Raw genomic sequence first — 19,509 nt, 5'->3', positions numbered from 1 at the left:
TTTAAATGTTGTACTTTATCTGGCTAAAATGAGAGCATAATGTGTGCCCCTTTTCTAGTCAGACCACGCTCATTCCTTTAGAGCAGTGAATTATTCATCTGTTCTTAACACATCTTGTGGGTTTTTTTTCTGGGCGAAACCCTGAAGAATGGGAGGGGAGGGAATTCAGAGGATGGGGAGGAATAAGAAAATTCTTCCTCCAGCTCTGACCTGGGGAGAGCAGGAATCGCTGCCTTGACTGCTCATCCTCCAGGACAACAGGTAGAGCAGATAGAGCAGCTAAGCTTGCCTGGAGCAGGAGCATGACAGAGCAATGCTGCCCTGGGCTGGAGCAGGATCACTGTGGCTTTTATTGCCCTGCCCCAGGGCCCCCTGTCACTGGGGCTCCATCACTTCAGCCCCAGCTGGATGGGCAGGAGCTGCCACATCCCTCCCAGGTGCTCTGCTCTTTAAATGGTGAGTCCATAGGGCAGGACAATACCTGTAAGTGGAGCTTAAAGACCACATCTTTTCTTCTATATGAAACCAAGACAATAAAGAGAGGATCAGACTACTTAAAAAGTAACTCTTGCTCCTGTAGGAAAGGTGAGCAAAGCTCTCAGCATTGGCTGAAGTCAGCTGGAGCTCAAGAGTTCATCCCATCCTGCAGCAAAGTCATTTGTGAGACCACAAGACTCATCTTTGTCTCCTAGGAAGGCTACGTTAAGTTGCATCAGGAAAGTTAAAAATGCCAACTAAATTTCCCTCATTTTTTAAATGTAATAAGGAATCGGTGGCTATAGAATATTTATATAGAATATATAAAATAAATGCTTCCCTTAAAGGTGCATCTGTGAAAGCATTGTTTCAGCATTGAAGTAGAAAGCACTACTTATGTTTCCAAAACACTTCTGCTTTGTCAGTATCAGCCTATCTGTAGTGATAATCCATTTATCCCAGCAGTAATACCTTTACACCCTGGTTCCAGATGAAACTGAGAAATGTGCATAGAAACTAAAGACCAAATTTGTCAGGAGCTGCTGAGGGGCTGAAAGACGAAGATAGGTGACAAAATAAATTTCTATAAATGCCCTAGTATATGTGAAATCACCTGGTGCAGGGTGTGTTTTCTTCAGCAGCAAAGCCAATTTGAGCATTCCCCACCTTTCCCACAAGACCACATCTGCTCTCAATTTGGCCACTTCAGCTGTTGGAGGCACCGTGCCTTTCTCAGGATCAGTGGCATGATCAGGGTTAACTAAATCAGTCTTGTGGAAAGAGCAACTTTTTAGTCAGGATAGTTTCACTGATTCCGTGTAGAGCTCATCCCCACAAACACGTGAATCAGCTGGGTGAGCGGACTTGGAGAGCTACGGACTGGGGAGTGACAGCAAGAGACTTGGTGGGGAGATGCCAACAGGGAACAGTGGGGAAGGACATCTGTAGAGCCCAACACCACTTACATTCTCTTGGGCATCATGCTGGCTACCTCTCTGCCCTGCTAGGCACACTAATAGCTTTGAAAATGTAATCACCCATTATTCTGGGCAAAGCAAAACAAAAAGCATGGTGAAGTGAGGAATGTAAATTGTGTCTCAGACTGGCTCTCTAGCCACTGCTTCAGCCTTCATTGTGAGCAATTGGAGGTTTTCTTACTTGTCAAGTTGTAGATTCCCAGGGCTGTGTTTCCTCACAGCTTGTATGATGTCATCACGAACGGTTAAGCAAACGCAGATTGCTGCAGTTGGGATACGGCATTCTGCAGGGCAGTAACAGGACAAATAAATTTCTATTGCTTTATTCAAATGCTGGCAGAGCAAGTGGAATTGTTTATATTCTCTCTGTTCACTCTGAAAAGATGACAGGGTGCAACTGAGGAAGTGTTCTCAAAAAAAAAAGCATTAAAAGAAAAATTCAGCAACAAGAGATTTATCACACTGGCCTGAGAAAATAGCAGAAACTAATATCATCATAATTGCAACCTTCTTTTATTCCTGAAGGATCTGTGAACACCTGGCACTGTTATCCACTGCAGTGGCACCTATCTTCTGAACCCAAGGTGGAGGAGAGGATCCTAGCAGGGAAAGGTGACACAATCCACTTGCAAAACTGCCATGGGATTTTTAACATCCCCCTAGAACAAACAGGAACTTGGTGTTTGCAGCCTCATGTGAAAGGAATGAAGAAAATCCCATCACTGAGGTCACTTTAAACTGAATAAACCACTGAATGAGATAATGACTGGAAGATTCCTGAATATATGACTTGTTATCTTTTCTATCTGTGTAATTTCTATGGACAAGAGAATCTCACATAGAGAGCAGCTCAGATTTTTGGGGTATAAGTCATTATTCAGCATGAATAAATGTAGCAGAGCTTCCTCTTAATATAGACTTTTAATTAAGTATAGCTAATTAGCTAGCTGAGACAGAAGAACACTCCCTGTGGCTATTGCACTCTTGGGAGGCAGGGCCAGGTCTCCTGGCAGCAGTGATGAACATCATAAACTAAGTTATGTTAATCCTCCAAGTTTCAAACTTGAGATAAGTTAGAGGTTTTACAGCATCCATAATCTACTACTGTGTTTTTTGTTTTGCTTGAAGGCATATGATGTTTATTAGCTGAACACCCTTAAGCATTGAAAATAAAAGCAGAAATTTACCATTTAAATTTAGATCATGCTTTCCGCCTGCCACACACATGCATAAAGTTTACTCTAACCAGTTCCCAGGATTGTGTGTCCAGATTCCAAGCAGAAAGCTAATAATAACCCCTACATTATTATAAGCGCCAAATGAGTGCTTATAAAACTGTAGTTGCAGCCAGAGATAGGAGATTATAGTTGTTTATCAAAACAATGAATTAGTTTAAATTCATTTAATGCTGTCACTAGTACTGGGAACCAAGCACACCATCCTGTAGTATACTGGCTGGACCATTTAGCAGTGTTTATCTTTGCCCATTGTAACATGCCATAGCTCTGATAGGAAATCGTTACTTCCCGGTTGTGGGATGAATTAATCTTCCTACTGACAGCGGTTGTGTGGGATGAGTAGTGATGTGAGATCAGGCAGATCACCAAGTAGGCTTCAGTTTTAAACAGACTTTGGTCACTACTGATTTATGGAAAGTTGCTCTCCAAACACACCTACTCTTCCAGCCTGCTCCACAAAAGAAAAAAGGTGATGCTGCAGGTGATGCTGTTAGATACCATTAGGTGGCTAGCAGTCTCATCTCCCCTAGGCTCGGTTTTTTGTCTCTAGAAATGAGCATCTCTATACCATATTAGAAAACCTTTGTTCAGACTGAGCTTTCTTCTTCCGCTAATCATTTCTCCATTTTGTAACATATTTCTTTGTACTGTGAGAAAGAAGTATGTGGTCTATAGCATTCAATTGCTGATCACAGCTTTTCTGTCATCCACTTTTCATGTTCTTTAGTATTGCAAACCCTACAGTGGAAACGATACCTTTGTCTTTTAAAGAGCTTCTCTGCTCCTGCTGCTGTGTCTCTCTTACTTCTCCATGTGTAATAGCAAGGCTGTTAGGTGTAACAAAAGTTCAAGATTCCAGGTGGCAAGCAAGTAACAGGAGCAGAGAAAAGAAGGGAGGGTAACAGGGGAAAAAAAAAAAAAACCATACATAAACATGAGAACAGCCATCAGGACATTTGCCACCACTTTCCATGAAATGCTAGAGGCAGTTGGAAGATTATACACTATGTTGCTAGTAACTAGTCACACAAGCCTGAAAACGGTGGTGGTTTGTGTCACTGTCTGATATATCTGTTCTCACATGCCTTTCTCCATTCATTCTTCTGGGAACTTCTCCAGGTGTCTTGCTCAGGTACTTGGCAATGAGCCCATCAGAAAGAAAAGAATTCTTTGTCTTCTGCCTTTAAAATTCCAGGTAGCCAAGGAGCTGCCACACAAAATCAGCTAATAGCACAATTTGAAAGGAATGGGTTCCCATAAATATTGTGTTGTGCACTGTATTAAAAAGATGTAACATTTATCAATGCTTATGTCGTTAGGCTTATTAAAAAAAAAGAGGATCATGAAAAATCCATGAGTCAGATGTCAATGTATTTTGTTGCCCTAATTCTTCGTTCCTTACAGGCACCTTTCAGGCATGCATCTATTGATCCATAAGCCACAAATCAGTCAATAGAGCCAATATGAACTTGTAGTGTTCACCTAGGCTCCTTTGTCAAAGAAAGCTGGAAATTGCACAGGACATACAATCTTTCAAGATTTACCTGTATATCCTATTCTAGCTGGATTGTAATCATAATGTAAAGTTTTTCCATGTTATCTGACATTTCCATGGAGCCAAACCCAGAAAGCCAAGGTGTGCATGTAAAAGAAATGAAGTATATCACAGAAAAAGCCATGAAAGAGCTTGTTTTTCATTTGGTGCGAGCTGTAGTCCATCTGATAAAGTATACACGGACTTGAAATAAGATGAGATAATTATTACAGTCAGGCTGAGGAGAAGAGAATGATAGATAGTCTGTTGAGACACTGACCACACAGAAACAGACAGTGCTCTCTACTAAAATGAAATAGGGAGCTCTGCCTCCCTTTACATCACTGCGTTTCTGAGGCAAATGAGAGAAGGTGGTACACTTTATGCCATTTCTAATTACCATTTGTGCTGGTCTTTACAAACTTAGTGGAACAGTAGCACAGCAAAGCTTTTCTTCCTAGGAGCAGCTTAAAGCATCTCCAAAATGGCCAACTAGCCCATCCTTTCAGGAGTGCCACTCAAGTAAGTCACGCTGGCAGAGCAAAACCAACTTTGAACCCTTTTTGGTACATATAGATCAGCTGAAGCTGAGTAGCTGGTGGATGCTACAGCAGAGAAAGAGCATCTTTGCCATGTCCCTGTAACAGTGGCATCTGGTTAAAAACCCACACATTTCTCCAGTGCAATACAAAATAACACTGCAGTGAATAAAACAACAAAATGAAGGGTAGTGAGGTTACGTTTGTTTGTTTGTTTGCTTTAAATCTACATTTCCTAAATTGCAGGCTCTTTGAAGACAAATGGTGAGGTGTTCAGGCATTTCCTTTGAAAGAGAAATCTAAAAAACTAGCTTCTTTCCAAAAAAATGGCACGTCTGTTCAAAATGCATTTTCCAACAAAAATTCATTCATACAAAAATGCTTTGACAATACCTGGAAGATCATCCTGCTATCTAAAGTATTGTAGAATTCCCTCCTTTATTTCCTTCTTTTCTTTTTCCTTTTTAAAGACAACAAACTAATTTGACTGAAAAAAGAGAGTGAGATGTTTTCTAAAGTCAACACTAGGAGAAATGTAAGGAAAAAAAAAGTACAAAAAAGCTACAGCCCCTTGAAAATTTTGTCAGCTTACCATTCTATGAACGAAGTATTGGATTTTTAAAGAAAAAAAAGCTTTCCACCCCTTCTTTCTTCTGAAAATATTTTCTTTCTTTTTTCAACTTTTTCTCAGATAAGTAAAACTTTTTATTTTTCATCTTGAGATGGGGGGGAGGATCTGTGTCAAAGTTTTATACTGAGAATCCTATTCTCCTTTACTTTGCCCAGTGTCTTTCAAAATAGCATGCAAATTCAAACCTTACCTGTGTCAGTCATCTAGAAAAGCAAAAGTTATTTATATGATTTCATCTGTAAGACTTGCTCTACAGCCCAATCTCAAATATACTCTGTCTCAGACACAAAAACATCTGGAGGTGTTACCATTAACTATGTTTTGGAAAACCATATGTGTTAGTAATAGCACACCAGAAAGTTTAGTCTTCACAGAAAGGCGACATAACAAGTTATACAATGAAGTCAAGAGAGGAGAAATGGTAGAAGTAGGGCATTCCTAAAATGATCAAAACCATTAGACACACCAGTCTGATCATTTCTCTTTTATATGAGAGGGCACCTGTGAAATAAACAACCTTGTAGTGGAACAATATATTATGGAGTGGGATAATGCAATATAAATTAAGCCTCCTGCTTGTATTCCATATGCTACAACCACCGTAAAAAAAAAATGCCTCCAGCACTGAAGAAAATGGGCAGAACATTACTACAAAAATTGTCCTGTTCAGTGGAGGGGGGATGAATGTGTTTTGGGAAATTCAGAGTAGACTATTCCAGATTAATATACAGACATGTTCTTTTTATCGTGAAATGACCACACCAGGAGCAAGACAAGAAACACTTTGTCCTAGTTTTGGCTGGGATGGAGTTAATTTTCTTCCCTGTAGCTGCTGTATTTTGGATTTAGTACGGGATTTAGTATGTGAAGAATGTTGATAATACACTGATGTTATTGGTTGTTGCTAAGAGATCAAAGACTTTTTCCAGCTTCCCAGGTTTTGCTAATGTGCAGGTGCAAGAAGCTGGGAGGGGTCTAGCCAGTACTGTTGACCCAAACTGGCCCAAGGAAGTAGTCCATACCATAGACGTCATGCTCAGTGTGTAAGAGGGGGCTGCCTGGTGAGCAAGTCTGTTTCTCCAGAAATTGCTGTTCTGAGATCGCCGCTCAGGATCATTCTGAGATTTCTCTCAGTTCCGTTCCATGATTGCTGCTCAGGACGGGCTGCATCAGTTGGTGGGTGGTGAGAAATTGTGTGCAGTTTGTTTTTTAATATGTTATTATTATATCTTCCTTTGCTATCCTAGTAAAGTGTCTTTATCTCAACCTGTAAGTTTTCCTTCTGTTCCAATTCTATCCCCCATCCCACCAAGAGGAAGAGGGGGAAGGAGTGAGTGAGCAGCTATGTGGTCCTTAGTTTCTGCCTATGATACACTTCCTGCTATTAACATTAGGATATGATTATAATCAAAGATTTTGACAAATGACTCCTATATTTTCTGTATTCAGTACTGAATGAGGAAAGTGCTGACATGCTAAGTTCCACTAACATGCCTGTGTCAAGATTACTTTCTCCCCAGTCTCCAAGGAGTGGCAAATTTTGCCTCTAACCTGGGGACCAGATTATATCTCTGTCAGTGAAGAGAGATACTGACAATTCCCTAACATTGAGCTCAGTTTGTACAAAAGCAGGATGGGACATAGCTAGATGTTGCATGGATGTTGATGGAGCATCCACAAGACCCCATGCCTGGGTGTAAGGAGGCAGGTAGCACCCGTAAGCCTGGGCAGCCCACACATGGTCTGTTCGGTGAGCAAGAGAGAAGAAATATGCAGGGAGCAGAGCACTGGGTAAACAGGTAAACCCTGGAAGTAAGTGTGAACAAACGCAGTTGCCCTTGTACAAGTCAGGAAATGGATGGCTCTCCTTTCCATTTGGTGAGCATCTGCAAGCACTATTTTAATTGCACTGAAGTAACTGATTTTTATGTTCATGCTCTGATAAAAGCACAACTTACTGTTTACTTCATTCATAGTGATTAAAAAGTGCTTGCAAAATAATCTGATGTGGTGCTTCCTTCTAGTCTACTGTTAAGACAGTTAAGAGGAGGTTATTTAGTAAGTCGTGCTGTGGATTGCCTGAGTTTCAGATGAGCTCCTTGTAACAAGTTTCTTTTCTCCAGACCCTTTCCACTCAAATGTTCCTAAAATCAGGTCTTTCCCACAGCAGTAAAATGCAATTACATCTGAGATTAACTGAAATTGCCAGAAACAAAAGAAATACTAACCAAAATTTTGTAATAGAATCTGAAAAGTGACAGCAATTTTAAAAACAAGACACTAATTACTTTGATATTTGGTCAGGGTCAAAGGATTAATACCCTGGTGAGGACTACTAAAAACCACAGATGAATAGGACCATGATCTCTCTCTCTTCCACAGTAGCACAGTCCTTCCAAACAATTTATCAGAAGAAGGTCAGTTACTGACATCTAATTGAACAACCTACTGAATTACCATCTGAAACAGTTTTTGGAGTGCTGCTATGTGCATATTCAGCACATGACATAGTAGAGTGCGTAATTTTTACATTTGAAAATATGTTAGTGTTTTCAGAATACTTGAGCTTGGGATATTGGTTTGGTCTATGATCTTGCTGTGAGGATTAAGAGATTTGAGACAAGGATTCCAATTGCTTTATACCTCAACAGAACAAAATTACATTAGAATAATTTTTGATATTCAGATTTGGGTCCACAGAACTGAAGCTTGCATCATTACTGCTGAAGAAAAAAAGCATACATTACGCTAAGCAACGCAACCTCCTGAAAGGCAAAAGCAACACATTTCATCACACAGCTGTTCAATTCCAGTCTGTATTTATTATTATGCAGTACATATATATATATACACACACTGTTATATATACACTGTTATACCGTATATATAAGTATGTTTAAAAGTATATATACTTTTGATATTTATATATAAAAGTGTATATACTTTTTGTATTTATATCATCAGTTAGTGGAGGACCTCACAGGGCTGTTACAGAAAAACAACCATAAAAACATACACAGTGATTTCTCTGAACAGTTCACTGCTTAAGACAGTGATTAAATTATGTATAAAATATACAGAGTTTGAGACAGCAAGGTAGTGTAAAACAGACCAATTTTTATACTTGGTACAGGTTTTCCTTTCTTTTCCCCCACTGGTCTCATTTTACTCCATTAGTTTACCTTCTAGTTTACAGGCACGTTAGGTCTCAACATCAGAAGTGACCACAGTGAACACACCAAGAGAGACAGGAAGGCAAAGAAATCCTCCTGTTGGTGTCCCATGCACTGCTTGTATCCCCACGGCACTGAATTGCCAGAGATACTGTCAAAACTGAGTCAAACCCAGGCCCAAGGATGCAGAGCCACAAGTAGTGACTGCATGTTTACACCCATGATGCACTAGGATCAGAAAAGGACTCTGCATTATAAGTTCAAATTTTCCCCCTCACGCCTCCCCAAAAAACCTGCACTATCAGAAGAAATTAAATTCTCATGGTAGTGGTTTTAAAAGAAACCATTACTTCCCAAAGCTGGACACAAAGCTGCTTAAGGAGGCAGCGCATCACATGCCAGAATCCCGTGGCACCACCATGCTACAGACTGGAGCTTGCCACGTGCTCCAAGTGGACTGAAAGGCCAATACACAAGAGGCCTCTGAGAGGGTGAATGGGGGATGAACTCTCTAACAAAAATATACATTTAAAAAAAATGAAATACTTGGTTTGTGAAAGTGCCTTTTGATCATTATAACCTCTGGTTTTAACCACTCTGGTGTGTCCTGCCAAATACGGTTTACTGATAACACGTCATCGTGGCACCAGGAATGGACTTGTTGATATGTTAAATAATGGGACTACTTTCAGATCATTTTTATAGCTGAAAATTCTCATGGCATAAAAGAGTCATCATACAGTTATTTCACTGCAGAGAACTGTTATTTTTCTTAGAATAACTTTGAACTTTGTAGCTTTTGGGGAAGAGGGGTGTTTTTCAAATAAAACCCTGCTTCCATTCTTCTCCCAAAAGCTCAGCTTGTATTTCAGCTGGAACGATAACAAGTTCATGAAGATACGTATTCAGGCAGATTGTAAATTTAGCCAGAGCATTTATATGTTACTAAATCCAAACAAAGATCTAAAGCAAGACACAAAATACCACAAAAACAAATGTTCCAAAAGATATGGACTGAGATTTTTAAAGCTGAGTAAAGGACTCGGCCACACAAGTCCCAAAGAGATTGATCAATTATGTGGTTGATAATATCAGTTTGTATGCTAATTTAATTCCTGATATAACTTGGTTGTCTTCAGTGGAGTTACACCGCAAATGTATTTGACAGATAGTCATGTTTCCTCTCCAAGAATAACTTCTAAGTCAGAAGGTTTAAACATGAGTGAATGAAAGCCCTGGGCCAAATTCTACCCTAATTTAAACCCTGTACAAAACAGCTGACTTGGAAATGAGGAGGTAAGGAAAGGCAGAAAGAGACATGAGTCTGTTCTTCCTTTGCTGGAGCATTACATCAATTCTCTTAGGTAATGGTCATGTCTCCAAAAAACACAGCAGGAATCCAAATTGCAGTTTGTTGGAGGTTCTTTACTTTTAAGCCTGCAAGTTCCTGTATTTCACAAGTAGTAAGTATTCAGGAAAGAGCCTGGACTAGTCTCAGTGGAGGACCGTGAAATTCATTCCTATTAGGTACTGTATCGATCTGAATGTTGCCTGCTTCAAAATGCATTTCATCTTCTTTGACAATGAGCACTGGAAATGGTTGTTTTAGTATGAACACTGGAATTAGTCCCCTCATTTAATTAGAAAATAATATGTTTCAGACATTCTCAACCTCGATGTTATTTTGAATCAAAACCCAACATTTGGATTATTTTTTTTAAATATGTCGGGTTATTTTTGGCTCATTATTAGTATGGGAGTTAAGCATGTCTAAATAAGGCTGACAAGTCAAACACACCTTTGCTAAGGTGAGAAGGAAGTAATGCCCATCTCAACTCTTTGTATACAGCATTGCTCAGGACACAGGGAAGTTTTATTACTTTGCCCAAAGCATTTTTTATGTCAGTGGCAGAAATCTGAGCACTACAGCTCTAAGTGTAGTGAATTCCTAATATCCTCACTTCTGATTCTTCTGCTGGCAGAAGTTATTTTACTAAAACAAAAGTGATGTAATCTGGCAGTAAGTGAGCTCAACATAAACAAAATGGCTCCACAGTAATACTCCTGCTCTAGGGAGGTCATTTCTCAGGCAGGCAGTGTGAGCCAGCAAGCTGGTCTCTGGACTTGCAGCCCAAGCACCTAGATGCCCTTCCCAACTCTCCTCTCATTGACTATTTTCAGTTAAATCAGATAGCAGAATCCCATACGTTGTTTTAATACCCAGCTGGACATCAGGGGCCCATCTGCTAAGCACCTTTAACGAGGCAAAAGCAAAGACATTTCCCATCCAACGTAGTTTGCAACAGTTATAAACAGGACAGACTCCGGATCAGGAGCATCTCTCATTCCCCTATCTGTGAAACGCAGCTGCTAATCTTCAGCCTTGTAAAAATGTGTGGAAGTGAAAAGCTCCATAGGGTGGGTTGAGAGCAGGGGTATTTTGAGGCACTTGGGTACGCCGGAAGCAGGGAGGCTGAGCAGAGCCAGCCCTGCAGGAACAGCAGCTCTGCAGGGCCCTGAGTGTATATGCCCCCCAAAACTGACACAGAGCACGTGGCTCAGAAGCTGGCACTTCCCCGCTCTCCTGGGGTAGTGCTAAGTAGACATTGTCTTCCCTTTACCAGGCCCAGTCAAGCCTTATGCAAGAACGTTCTTAGTGCCAGTCCAAGCGAGTGACTCGCTGGGCTCACCGTGCTCCCCGCTGAGACCGGCCAGCCAGGGAGACTGATTGCCATCCGGCCCTGTGTGTGGTAGCCATCTCCCACCCTTCCTTTCTTGTCTTGAGCTCTCTCCTCTATATGTGATTATTTGTTATTTCTGCATACCCGTTTTTGCCCTCCTCGCCGGAGCTCATATCTGTAATCTCTTAATTCTTCACTTCTGCAGCGCTCAATGCCTGTACCATTTCATCCTGTGTACATGGCTGTACCTCTCTTCTCCCAGGCTCATCTCAGCTGCTGCAGTCCAGTTCTACCTTTCCTTCTTATGACCTGTCACCCCCTTACCTCCTTCATTTGGGCTACCTCCAAAATCAGCTCTTGTCCCTCTGTTCCTTCAGAGCTGCCGCTCTCTGTCACTGGCCTCAGACATTACTGCTTGACAGGCTTTCTTCCAGTCCCCTTCATCACTTTGACCCTCCTCTCCAGTAATTTCCATCTACAAGTACAATGTTATCATAACTAAGTGGACCATGTTTAAATATGAAAATAGCTGGACAGGTTCTCCCACTCTCTTCTGCCTTTTCTCTCTCTCCATTAGCAACTCCAGGCCCAGGCTCAGGGTCAGGGTAAGGCACTGCAACCCAGGTAGCACATCACTGCTTCTCCTTCAGAGAATGGCTGTGAAAACAGAAAGCATTTTTAAAATCTGTTACTGAAAAAGGAGATGGTGAGGAGTCTTCTGAAAGCGTGTCAGAACTTTTACCCTACATCACTTCCCCAGTCAAAATGGAAAAAGGTAAAAAAAGAAAACATGCTGTGTATTTTACTAGCAATTATAGAACCTATTACTAGCAATTAGAGAAGAGTCATGACCAAACTTTTGAAACATCAAGATGCTTAAACTATTCCAGCTGAGGTAAAATGTGGGGAAAAAAGTCCTGGTGCAAACATCACCATGGATGGAAAATAAGCTACACAGAGATCATCTTGTAGTATAATGACATCCACGTTAGGACTACAACTTGAAAAGTTACTTTGGACAAGAATTGCCACATTCACTCTGAGGGCCAAGGAGAACACTTCTTCAAATGCTAAAAAAGTTTTTAAAAATAGGATTTCCTAAGGAAAATAGAAACTTAAAATAACACCTATTTAAAATTGCTTCTTGTGTAGTGATCTCATTTCCTTAGGTCAGCTTCTTATTACACCTCCAAATGCAAGGCATAGTTAAATCTTCCTGAAAACTAATGTTCTGGTTGTATGTTAAAAATACAAAGCTTTAAGCAAAGCTTAATTATACTTATTCTGCAGAGTGTTGCCTTGTCCTACTCTTGGGCACGGAAAGGTGGGATATGGGACATTCTCATGGCTTTAATTTTGAAAAGGATCAAAACTGGGTTTAGCTGGGTCACCTTTTACTTTCCATCTGCAACTGAAAGAAGAACAGAACAATCCTGTAGGGCTGGCGAGTAGGAAAACTTTTCCTATAGCTGAAATCACTGCAATCATAGCTAGTGCAGTGATATCTCTAGCTCCACTTTGGAAATGCAGAAAGGATTTTGAATAGTTGACAGTGGTGAACTCTTCATTTACACTGCTATAAATTGAAGGCACTGCTTAGTTTTGAATTAGAACATAATCAACATCCTGACAAAGCCTTTGTAGGTTTTTTTTTTTTAAAGGGAGTGGATGTATAGAAAAAATGAAGTATAAGAACATAAGTAGCAAGATCTTAGCCCATAAACTGAAACTGAGAGCTAGTTATCCAGTACTCCAAAATCTAAAGCTTTATTTCTACTTCTGAAAATTCATTAATACTGTTTGTTGACCATTGGTTTAAAATATTACAGCTGGTTGCTTCAAGTGACAAGTAGGCAAAACATGGAAGATAAATTGTTACAAGGAAGGCATGCCAAAATACAGAAGGAAGCTATTATACAATTATGTATTTACCTTACAAAGTTTAAAATCTGAAGGGAAAGTTTTCAAAAATTAAATTATTTAGAACACTCCTAGTTCTGAAGCTTCAAAGCATCGTGGTTCAAAAACTGCCAGTCTTTTTTTTTCCACTGGTTATGGGAAATCTAATGCATCCAAAATATTGTTTTTTTCAAAGGTCATCTGCTCATAGCACCGTAAATGGACTTGTTTTGGCTTTTTAATGGTGAAAGCTATTGTGACAAAAAAAAAAAAAAAAAGCGGAAAAGAGTTAGAGGCTACCATTGAAAACCTCCTGGAATTCTTTGTCCTGCATTGTTACATGGGTAAATTAATAATGCTGTAAAGAGTTTTGTTTTTTTTTCATTTTGCTTCCCCTTCCAAAAATGCAAAGTGGGCTGCAAACAGTGAAAATGTCTCAGCTGCCACAATAAGCAATGCTGAATTCTGCTCACAGTTCAGGGGAGCTGCTACATGCCCATTGACACAGAAAAGTTTGCTGGGAAAGCTTTAAAAATGGGATAAGTTGATGGCTTGTGCATCTCACCTGGAATCTTTTTGCTCCTCCAGCTCTCGTTGTACGCTTCCTGACCAAACGGTTCATCTGGGAGTATGATCCGACATTAGGTAGGTTGCATTATATTCTGTACACATGGTATTCTGTATATAATAGTGTGGCTGAAGTAATGGAAAGTCATAGAGTTAAAATTCCAAGCCTCGGTCAACCCTTAATTTTGCTGTATAAAGCTTCTCTATGGTCATTTAAAGCTGGAGCAAATTATTACCTAAGATGACAGAACAGAGAAGCAGTAACACGCTCAGACAAAAGCAGAATTAATATATGAGGTACCTTTCTGCCTACACAGAAGTCAGTGGGAATTTCGCCATTGAAACCAATTGCATTAGTATTTCACTCTGAAAATTATTTAGCATGCGATCAGTTTTCTGCTTTGGGATAACCTAAGCATCAGCTCTTAGAGAATAAAATGGCTGGAATACAGATCTCAAAAATTCAAAGGGGAAAAGAAAATTTAAGTACTTAGAGTCTGTCTGCCTACCCTTAGGTAAGTTTTTTGTCCTCACTTTCAAGCATATATTATGTCTCACTTTTTGGGTGACTAGATAGGGACACCAGTCATCAAAAGAACATCCACATGTCTCCTCCACTGCTCCCACTTATTGGGTCTGGCACTTTTCAGAAGCTGCCACAGATATCTCAAAAAAAAAAAAAAGTCATCAAACAGTTGCTCTGACTTAGAGGTCTTGCTCAAAAATTTGGGCCAAGGTCCGATTTCTTAGTATTTCCTAAGTTAGCATATGTTTGAATAATCTGCACCAGGCAAAATCCAGGCCAAGTAGTCTGAGATTAAATGTTCACATTTTAGAAGGTATCTTCAATACCTCAGCACTATGTGATTCACATATGAAGTAATGGGCCAGGAAATTTCCTTTTCTCTGACAATCTGTTGCCAGCTGCTTCCTAACCTTTATTTGGAGGCTCAAATACAGATTGTACAGTTAAATATTTATTTCTTTGTTACAGTTCTTTATCTAAGAGGCCACATTAAAGAAACAGAGAATGCCATAAACTTGCACAGCAGAAAAAAAATATGAACGTTTAATACACTTAAAAACCCAGGCGGTCCTTTCAACAAAGCAAAGTATCCAGTGTCATACTAAGTGTTTTTGTCTGGTAAGATGAAGAAACAACAGATATCAGAAATCTCCTCTTGAGAAAAAAATTCTCAGAACAATCTGAACTCCAATACATTATTTTATCTACTAATGTTAATCTATTCATCAGTGAATTATATGTCATCTAGCTTGTACTGCACAGTGGATTGTTCAGTATAATGTTCTATTAGTATTAGTACTTCACATCTCTATCACTAATACATCATTTTAAGAACTTGTCGGTAGAAGTATATAAAGTGTTTTGTATCAGTGTAGTCCAAGTTCATTAATTTCTCACAGGGACACTACTTGCAAAAGTATCTGTGTTGCCTTGTTTAAGCACACAAACTAAGTTATTAGCAAGCTGCAAGGTTTATTATTTTTTGCCCCATTATGAAGGCCCCAGGCCCTTTTTGGTGTACAAGACTTGATTTTTGTTTCTGTTTTACAAATGAATACAACTGCAAATTAACCATGCCCCTCAGGAATCTAATTGTCTTCTGTTTGCAACACAGAAAGCTTTCATGCAGACACCAGTCCTATCTCAATAAAACAAAAATTCAATCTCTTCTGACTTACTGAACTCTACATTCTCATTCAGTTTACAGGATAACAGCTTAAATTATATATTATATCTTTGTGAAGCTAAGTGCTTTAAGTTGCTCAGAGGAAAAGGTTTGAGAAATTAAAAAAAATACCCTAATAAACCATTGTCAGTAAGTTATTTCTTAATCACAGTAATCTCTGGTGGAAGCTGCCCACCAGAGACTGTTTTTTAAAGTGTTCTTTTTTCAAGCTATGGATCACAACAGGATTCAAAGAAGGCTCTGAAGTGTTAGGAAAAAAAACTCCTGAAATTCTAACCACTAGTCAGGCCTTCAGAGATCAGTCAGAAAAGGTCTGTACCTTCAAAAGCTTTGAGAAACAGTGCTTGAAGTAATGCATATCTGTCTTTATCATGATCATCCTGCGGTGATTTAGTGTCCAGTTACCTTTAAAGATCGCTGAGCTGAATTTACTGAGAAGTTTAGCAGAATAGATTCATTTCTTCTTAGCAGTCATGGACTGGCCATTGGGTGGAAAGAGGGATATCTACATATTCTACCAATATAAACAGTTGTGTCAGTGAGACTCATTTGCCCTACAGGGAGTATAAGTAACTGTGTCAAGTAGTTTTGAAAGGACAGGAGTAAAACAGACGTGAACTATCTAGCTACTAAGCAAGAGGAGGTTTGGCCAAAAATCACTGGGGCTGTGACAAAAATGTCATATTTATAGTTTATTTCTTATGTCAGGTTTTCAGCCACCCATTAGCCCTCTGATACAAGGAATCCCCAGATAATTCCTATTTTTAGGAAAGTTTTCACCAAGCTGTACAAGGCCTGATGGAAATTCAACATGATCCTAAACTAAGCATCAGGGTAAAAAACCTTGTCCTCTTTTAATTCAAGGGTGGCACATTTTGACTGGAAAGGAAAAAACACACCTTATAAATATTCTTTACTACCCTAACCTGCCAGAAGAAAATGAAGGACCATATTTTTAGCAGCATCTGGACATACTGCTTTATCTACAGGAGCCAAATTACAAAACCGCAAAATAACATTTTCTGGCAGGAGGAACATGTCTGGATCTTGCAAGCTTTGACACGCGGGGCTGCTGCCGAAGTCAGGGCTTTGCAGCTCTGCCACTTTTGTGCATGACATTGGATCTGTACAAGCATTGGTAGGACAGCTACATCTTCACAAAAAAAAAGTAAAATAAAAAGCACAGTGATATGTACTATTCTCAGCCAAGGGGTAACAACTGCAGCAAAGGTAACTTTTCAGGCAAGTATTAACCTTGACTTCTCTATCATTTGTGCTTAGCTGGCAAGTCACTGTCACAACTTTGGCATGTTTTTATTTTTCATTTGTTTTTTTTTTTAAAGAAAGATGCCTAATCTCTCAGGCTAAGTGGTTACCTGGCATTATCAAGGCAAATGGGTTTCCACTTTCAGTCTTTATTTATAAGTCACAGAACTATCACATACGTGTGACAGCATTAGAAGGTCCAGTGAAAGAGCTGTGTGTAGAAATAGGCTGGAACTGCACATTTCACAAAATACATACCTAGTTGTTTTCTAAAATATTAAATATATTATTTCAGTGTTAAACTTAGTCTTCTTTAGCTTTTTAAATATGTACCGAGAAAGGGGATTGGGATACCACACGGATTTCACAAAAATTCATTAATGTTTGTCTGTTTTTAAATAGAACAGAATTCACAAATTAATAAGTAAATTCAGTGTGGTGTTCGAAGGCCTAAAAACACTTGGCCACCATTTAAGCCACAGCCTAAAAGTGCTCCGCAAACATAAGCAACCCATCCATGGTGGATTTAATACAGAACTGGAAATTTGTGCTATATTTCAGTTTGGCTCTATTAAAAGATTCATAGGAATGTGTGTTTTCATGCCACTTCTGTGTACCATTTCAGCAGCACTTGCCAGGAACCAGGTGGCAGCAGGCTCAGGGAGAGTTTGCAGCCTGCAAGCAGCCACCCTCATAGCAGTGCTGCTGCAGTTGGTTCTCTCGGAGCTGGACCATCTCACTGCTGCCACAAACCCAGAAGTCTATGGATGTGTAAGACCTGCAAGCCAGCATCATCTCAGAGATGGACATACTCTACAGGGATGAGTTTCAAGGTGGAGGAGCAGAGACCTTTGTGTGGACACCTACCCTCTTTGGGTAGGCTCTTGCCCTGAATGCAGGACTCTCACGGGCCTCAGCAACCCAGGGCTTCACAACATCATTTTCAAGGCTGCTGTGAATAGGAGGTCTCCTCAGCACCAGTAAATGTGAATAATGGCCTGGATCTCAGCAGTTTCCCCCATGAGCTAGTGGCTGTACCCAGAATTTAAGGTGCCTCCACCTGACCTCAGAGATGGAGAGATATTGTGGTTTACCATCAAACAAGCAGTATTTAATTGATTTTAAAATTGGAGATGCTGAATCAGAGTAAGTCATCAAGGGAACTGGTAATTTTTTTCCTGAGGGGCAGAAAAGGAGGAGAAAGCTCAGAGTCATCCTAGCAGTAGATAGACAGCACTGATGGCCTGCAGAATTCTTCATGGGCAATAGCAAATTAGCTGCCTGCACAAGCCATGACATGCAGAGAGAATCACCTGGATCAAATTATGAAAGAAGAAAATTCACCATAGCTATGGCTAAGTGGGTGCTTTTTAAAACAAGTTTTGCAGTATTTCTCTGAGAACATGTTGGTTTTTCTACCATCATCGGGACAACTTGCTTAACTAGAAAGAGAGCTGGTATGTCCAACGCTAAAAAAAAAGAGGGGATTATGAGGATTATGAGCGGGGTTGTGTCATTTGTTTTGAACTAGCATTTTTATATACAGTTGGGAGAATCAGGCGCTTTCTCAGGCACAGGGACTTAAAACATCAATTTTTGCTGTATAGGGAAAAAAACAAACAAAACCCCAAGGAAGCGCAGGAGACAGGTTCATCTGTTCTTTTCTTGATTCTGTCACTGATTTTTTGCCTGCAGTCTCTCTGCCTCTGCTTCTGTACTGGTTTTGCGTGGCAAGGGTTTGGTAGCCGGGGGATACACAGGGGTGGCTTCTTTGAGAAGCTGCTGGAAGCTTCTCCTGTGTCTGATAGAGCCAATGCTGGCCGACTCCAAGATGGATCTGCTGCTGGCTAAGGCCGAGTCCATCAGTGACAGTGGTAGCACCTCTCTGATAACATAGTTAAAGGAAAAAAAAAACACAAAAACCCTGATAAACAGTAGCTGGATAGAGGAGTGAGAATATGTGAGAGAAATGGTACTGCAGACACCAAGATCAGTGAAGAAGGATGTGGAGGAGGTGCTCCAGGCGCCAGGGCAGAGATTCCTCTGCAGCCTGTGGAGGTTCCCACGCTGGACTCTCATATCAATGATGCACAGAAACACCAAGCATTTCTCCAAAGACTGATTTTTTTTTTTTTAAAAAAAGTATACTTGGAAAATAACAGCAACCAAGGAGATAATATTTTTGTTGACCTTTCTAAAAGTCACTTGGCTTTCTGACACTATCCCTAGATGTCTTTCTCAAGCTGTTCACATATTTCATACAACTTTGCTAATCCTCTGAAAGGAAAACTGTCTCTGAGCAGATAATCAGCAGAACAGTGCATGGCAGACTAGCCCATCTACAAAGGCAAAGTGAGACAGAAAGCAGAGAAATGTATTTAATTTGAATGGGATAGAGAAAAGACTGTTCAGTATTTGAAGGAGCAGAGGTAACCATGAAGAAATATGAGTCTTAAGAAAAATTATAATTCTGCTGGGACTACTAGTTTAATAGTGACATTTGAAAAGAGTGTTCCTTCCAGCTGTGTCACAATTTCTCTAAATCACTCAGGTTTTTGTTTACTCTTTTTCTACTGGGAGGGGAAAAAAACCCCTGGAGTTGGTATTTCTGTAAAATCCTATCTAATGCAGCATATGGACAGCCCGTAAGACACCAAACATGGGTAAAATGTGTACGTATCAGTAAAGCAGCAAAGATAGACGATAAGGTGGTTCAAATTGCTGCCCCACTAGCTTGATTATGAAAAGCCCATGATAGCACCTTTCTTCTCCAGCATAACATGAAACAGCCAAAGGACTGCAAAAAGGAACACCA

General features: G+C 40.0%; 1 protein-coding gene across 2 annotated transcripts in view; it reads left to right on the top strand.

Moving 5' to 3' along the window:
- RERG (RAS like estrogen regulated growth inhibitor) overlaps positions 1-19,509 on the top strand; it is a 111,451-nt gene that overhangs the window by 78,609 nt on the left and 13,333 nt on the right. For both annotated transcript variants that reach the window (XM_086756105.1, XM_086756111.1), the window contains exon 3: positions 13,738-13,794. In XM_086756105.1, the coding sequence (XP_086612231.1) occupies positions 13,738-13,794 (57 nt within the window). The remainder of the gene's footprint in view (positions 1-13,737; positions 13,795-19,509) is intronic.

This window comes from Chlamydotis macqueenii, chromosome 1, assembly GCF_036417535.1.
Source record: "Chlamydotis macqueenii isolate bChlMac1 chromosome 1, bChlMac1.mat, whole genome shotgun sequence".
NCBI lineage: Eukaryota > Metazoa > Chordata > Aves > Otidiformes > Otididae > Chlamydotis > Chlamydotis macqueenii.
The sequence above is the reverse complement of the archived record's forward strand: the minus strand, read 5'-3'. Positions and strand labels throughout refer to the sequence as shown.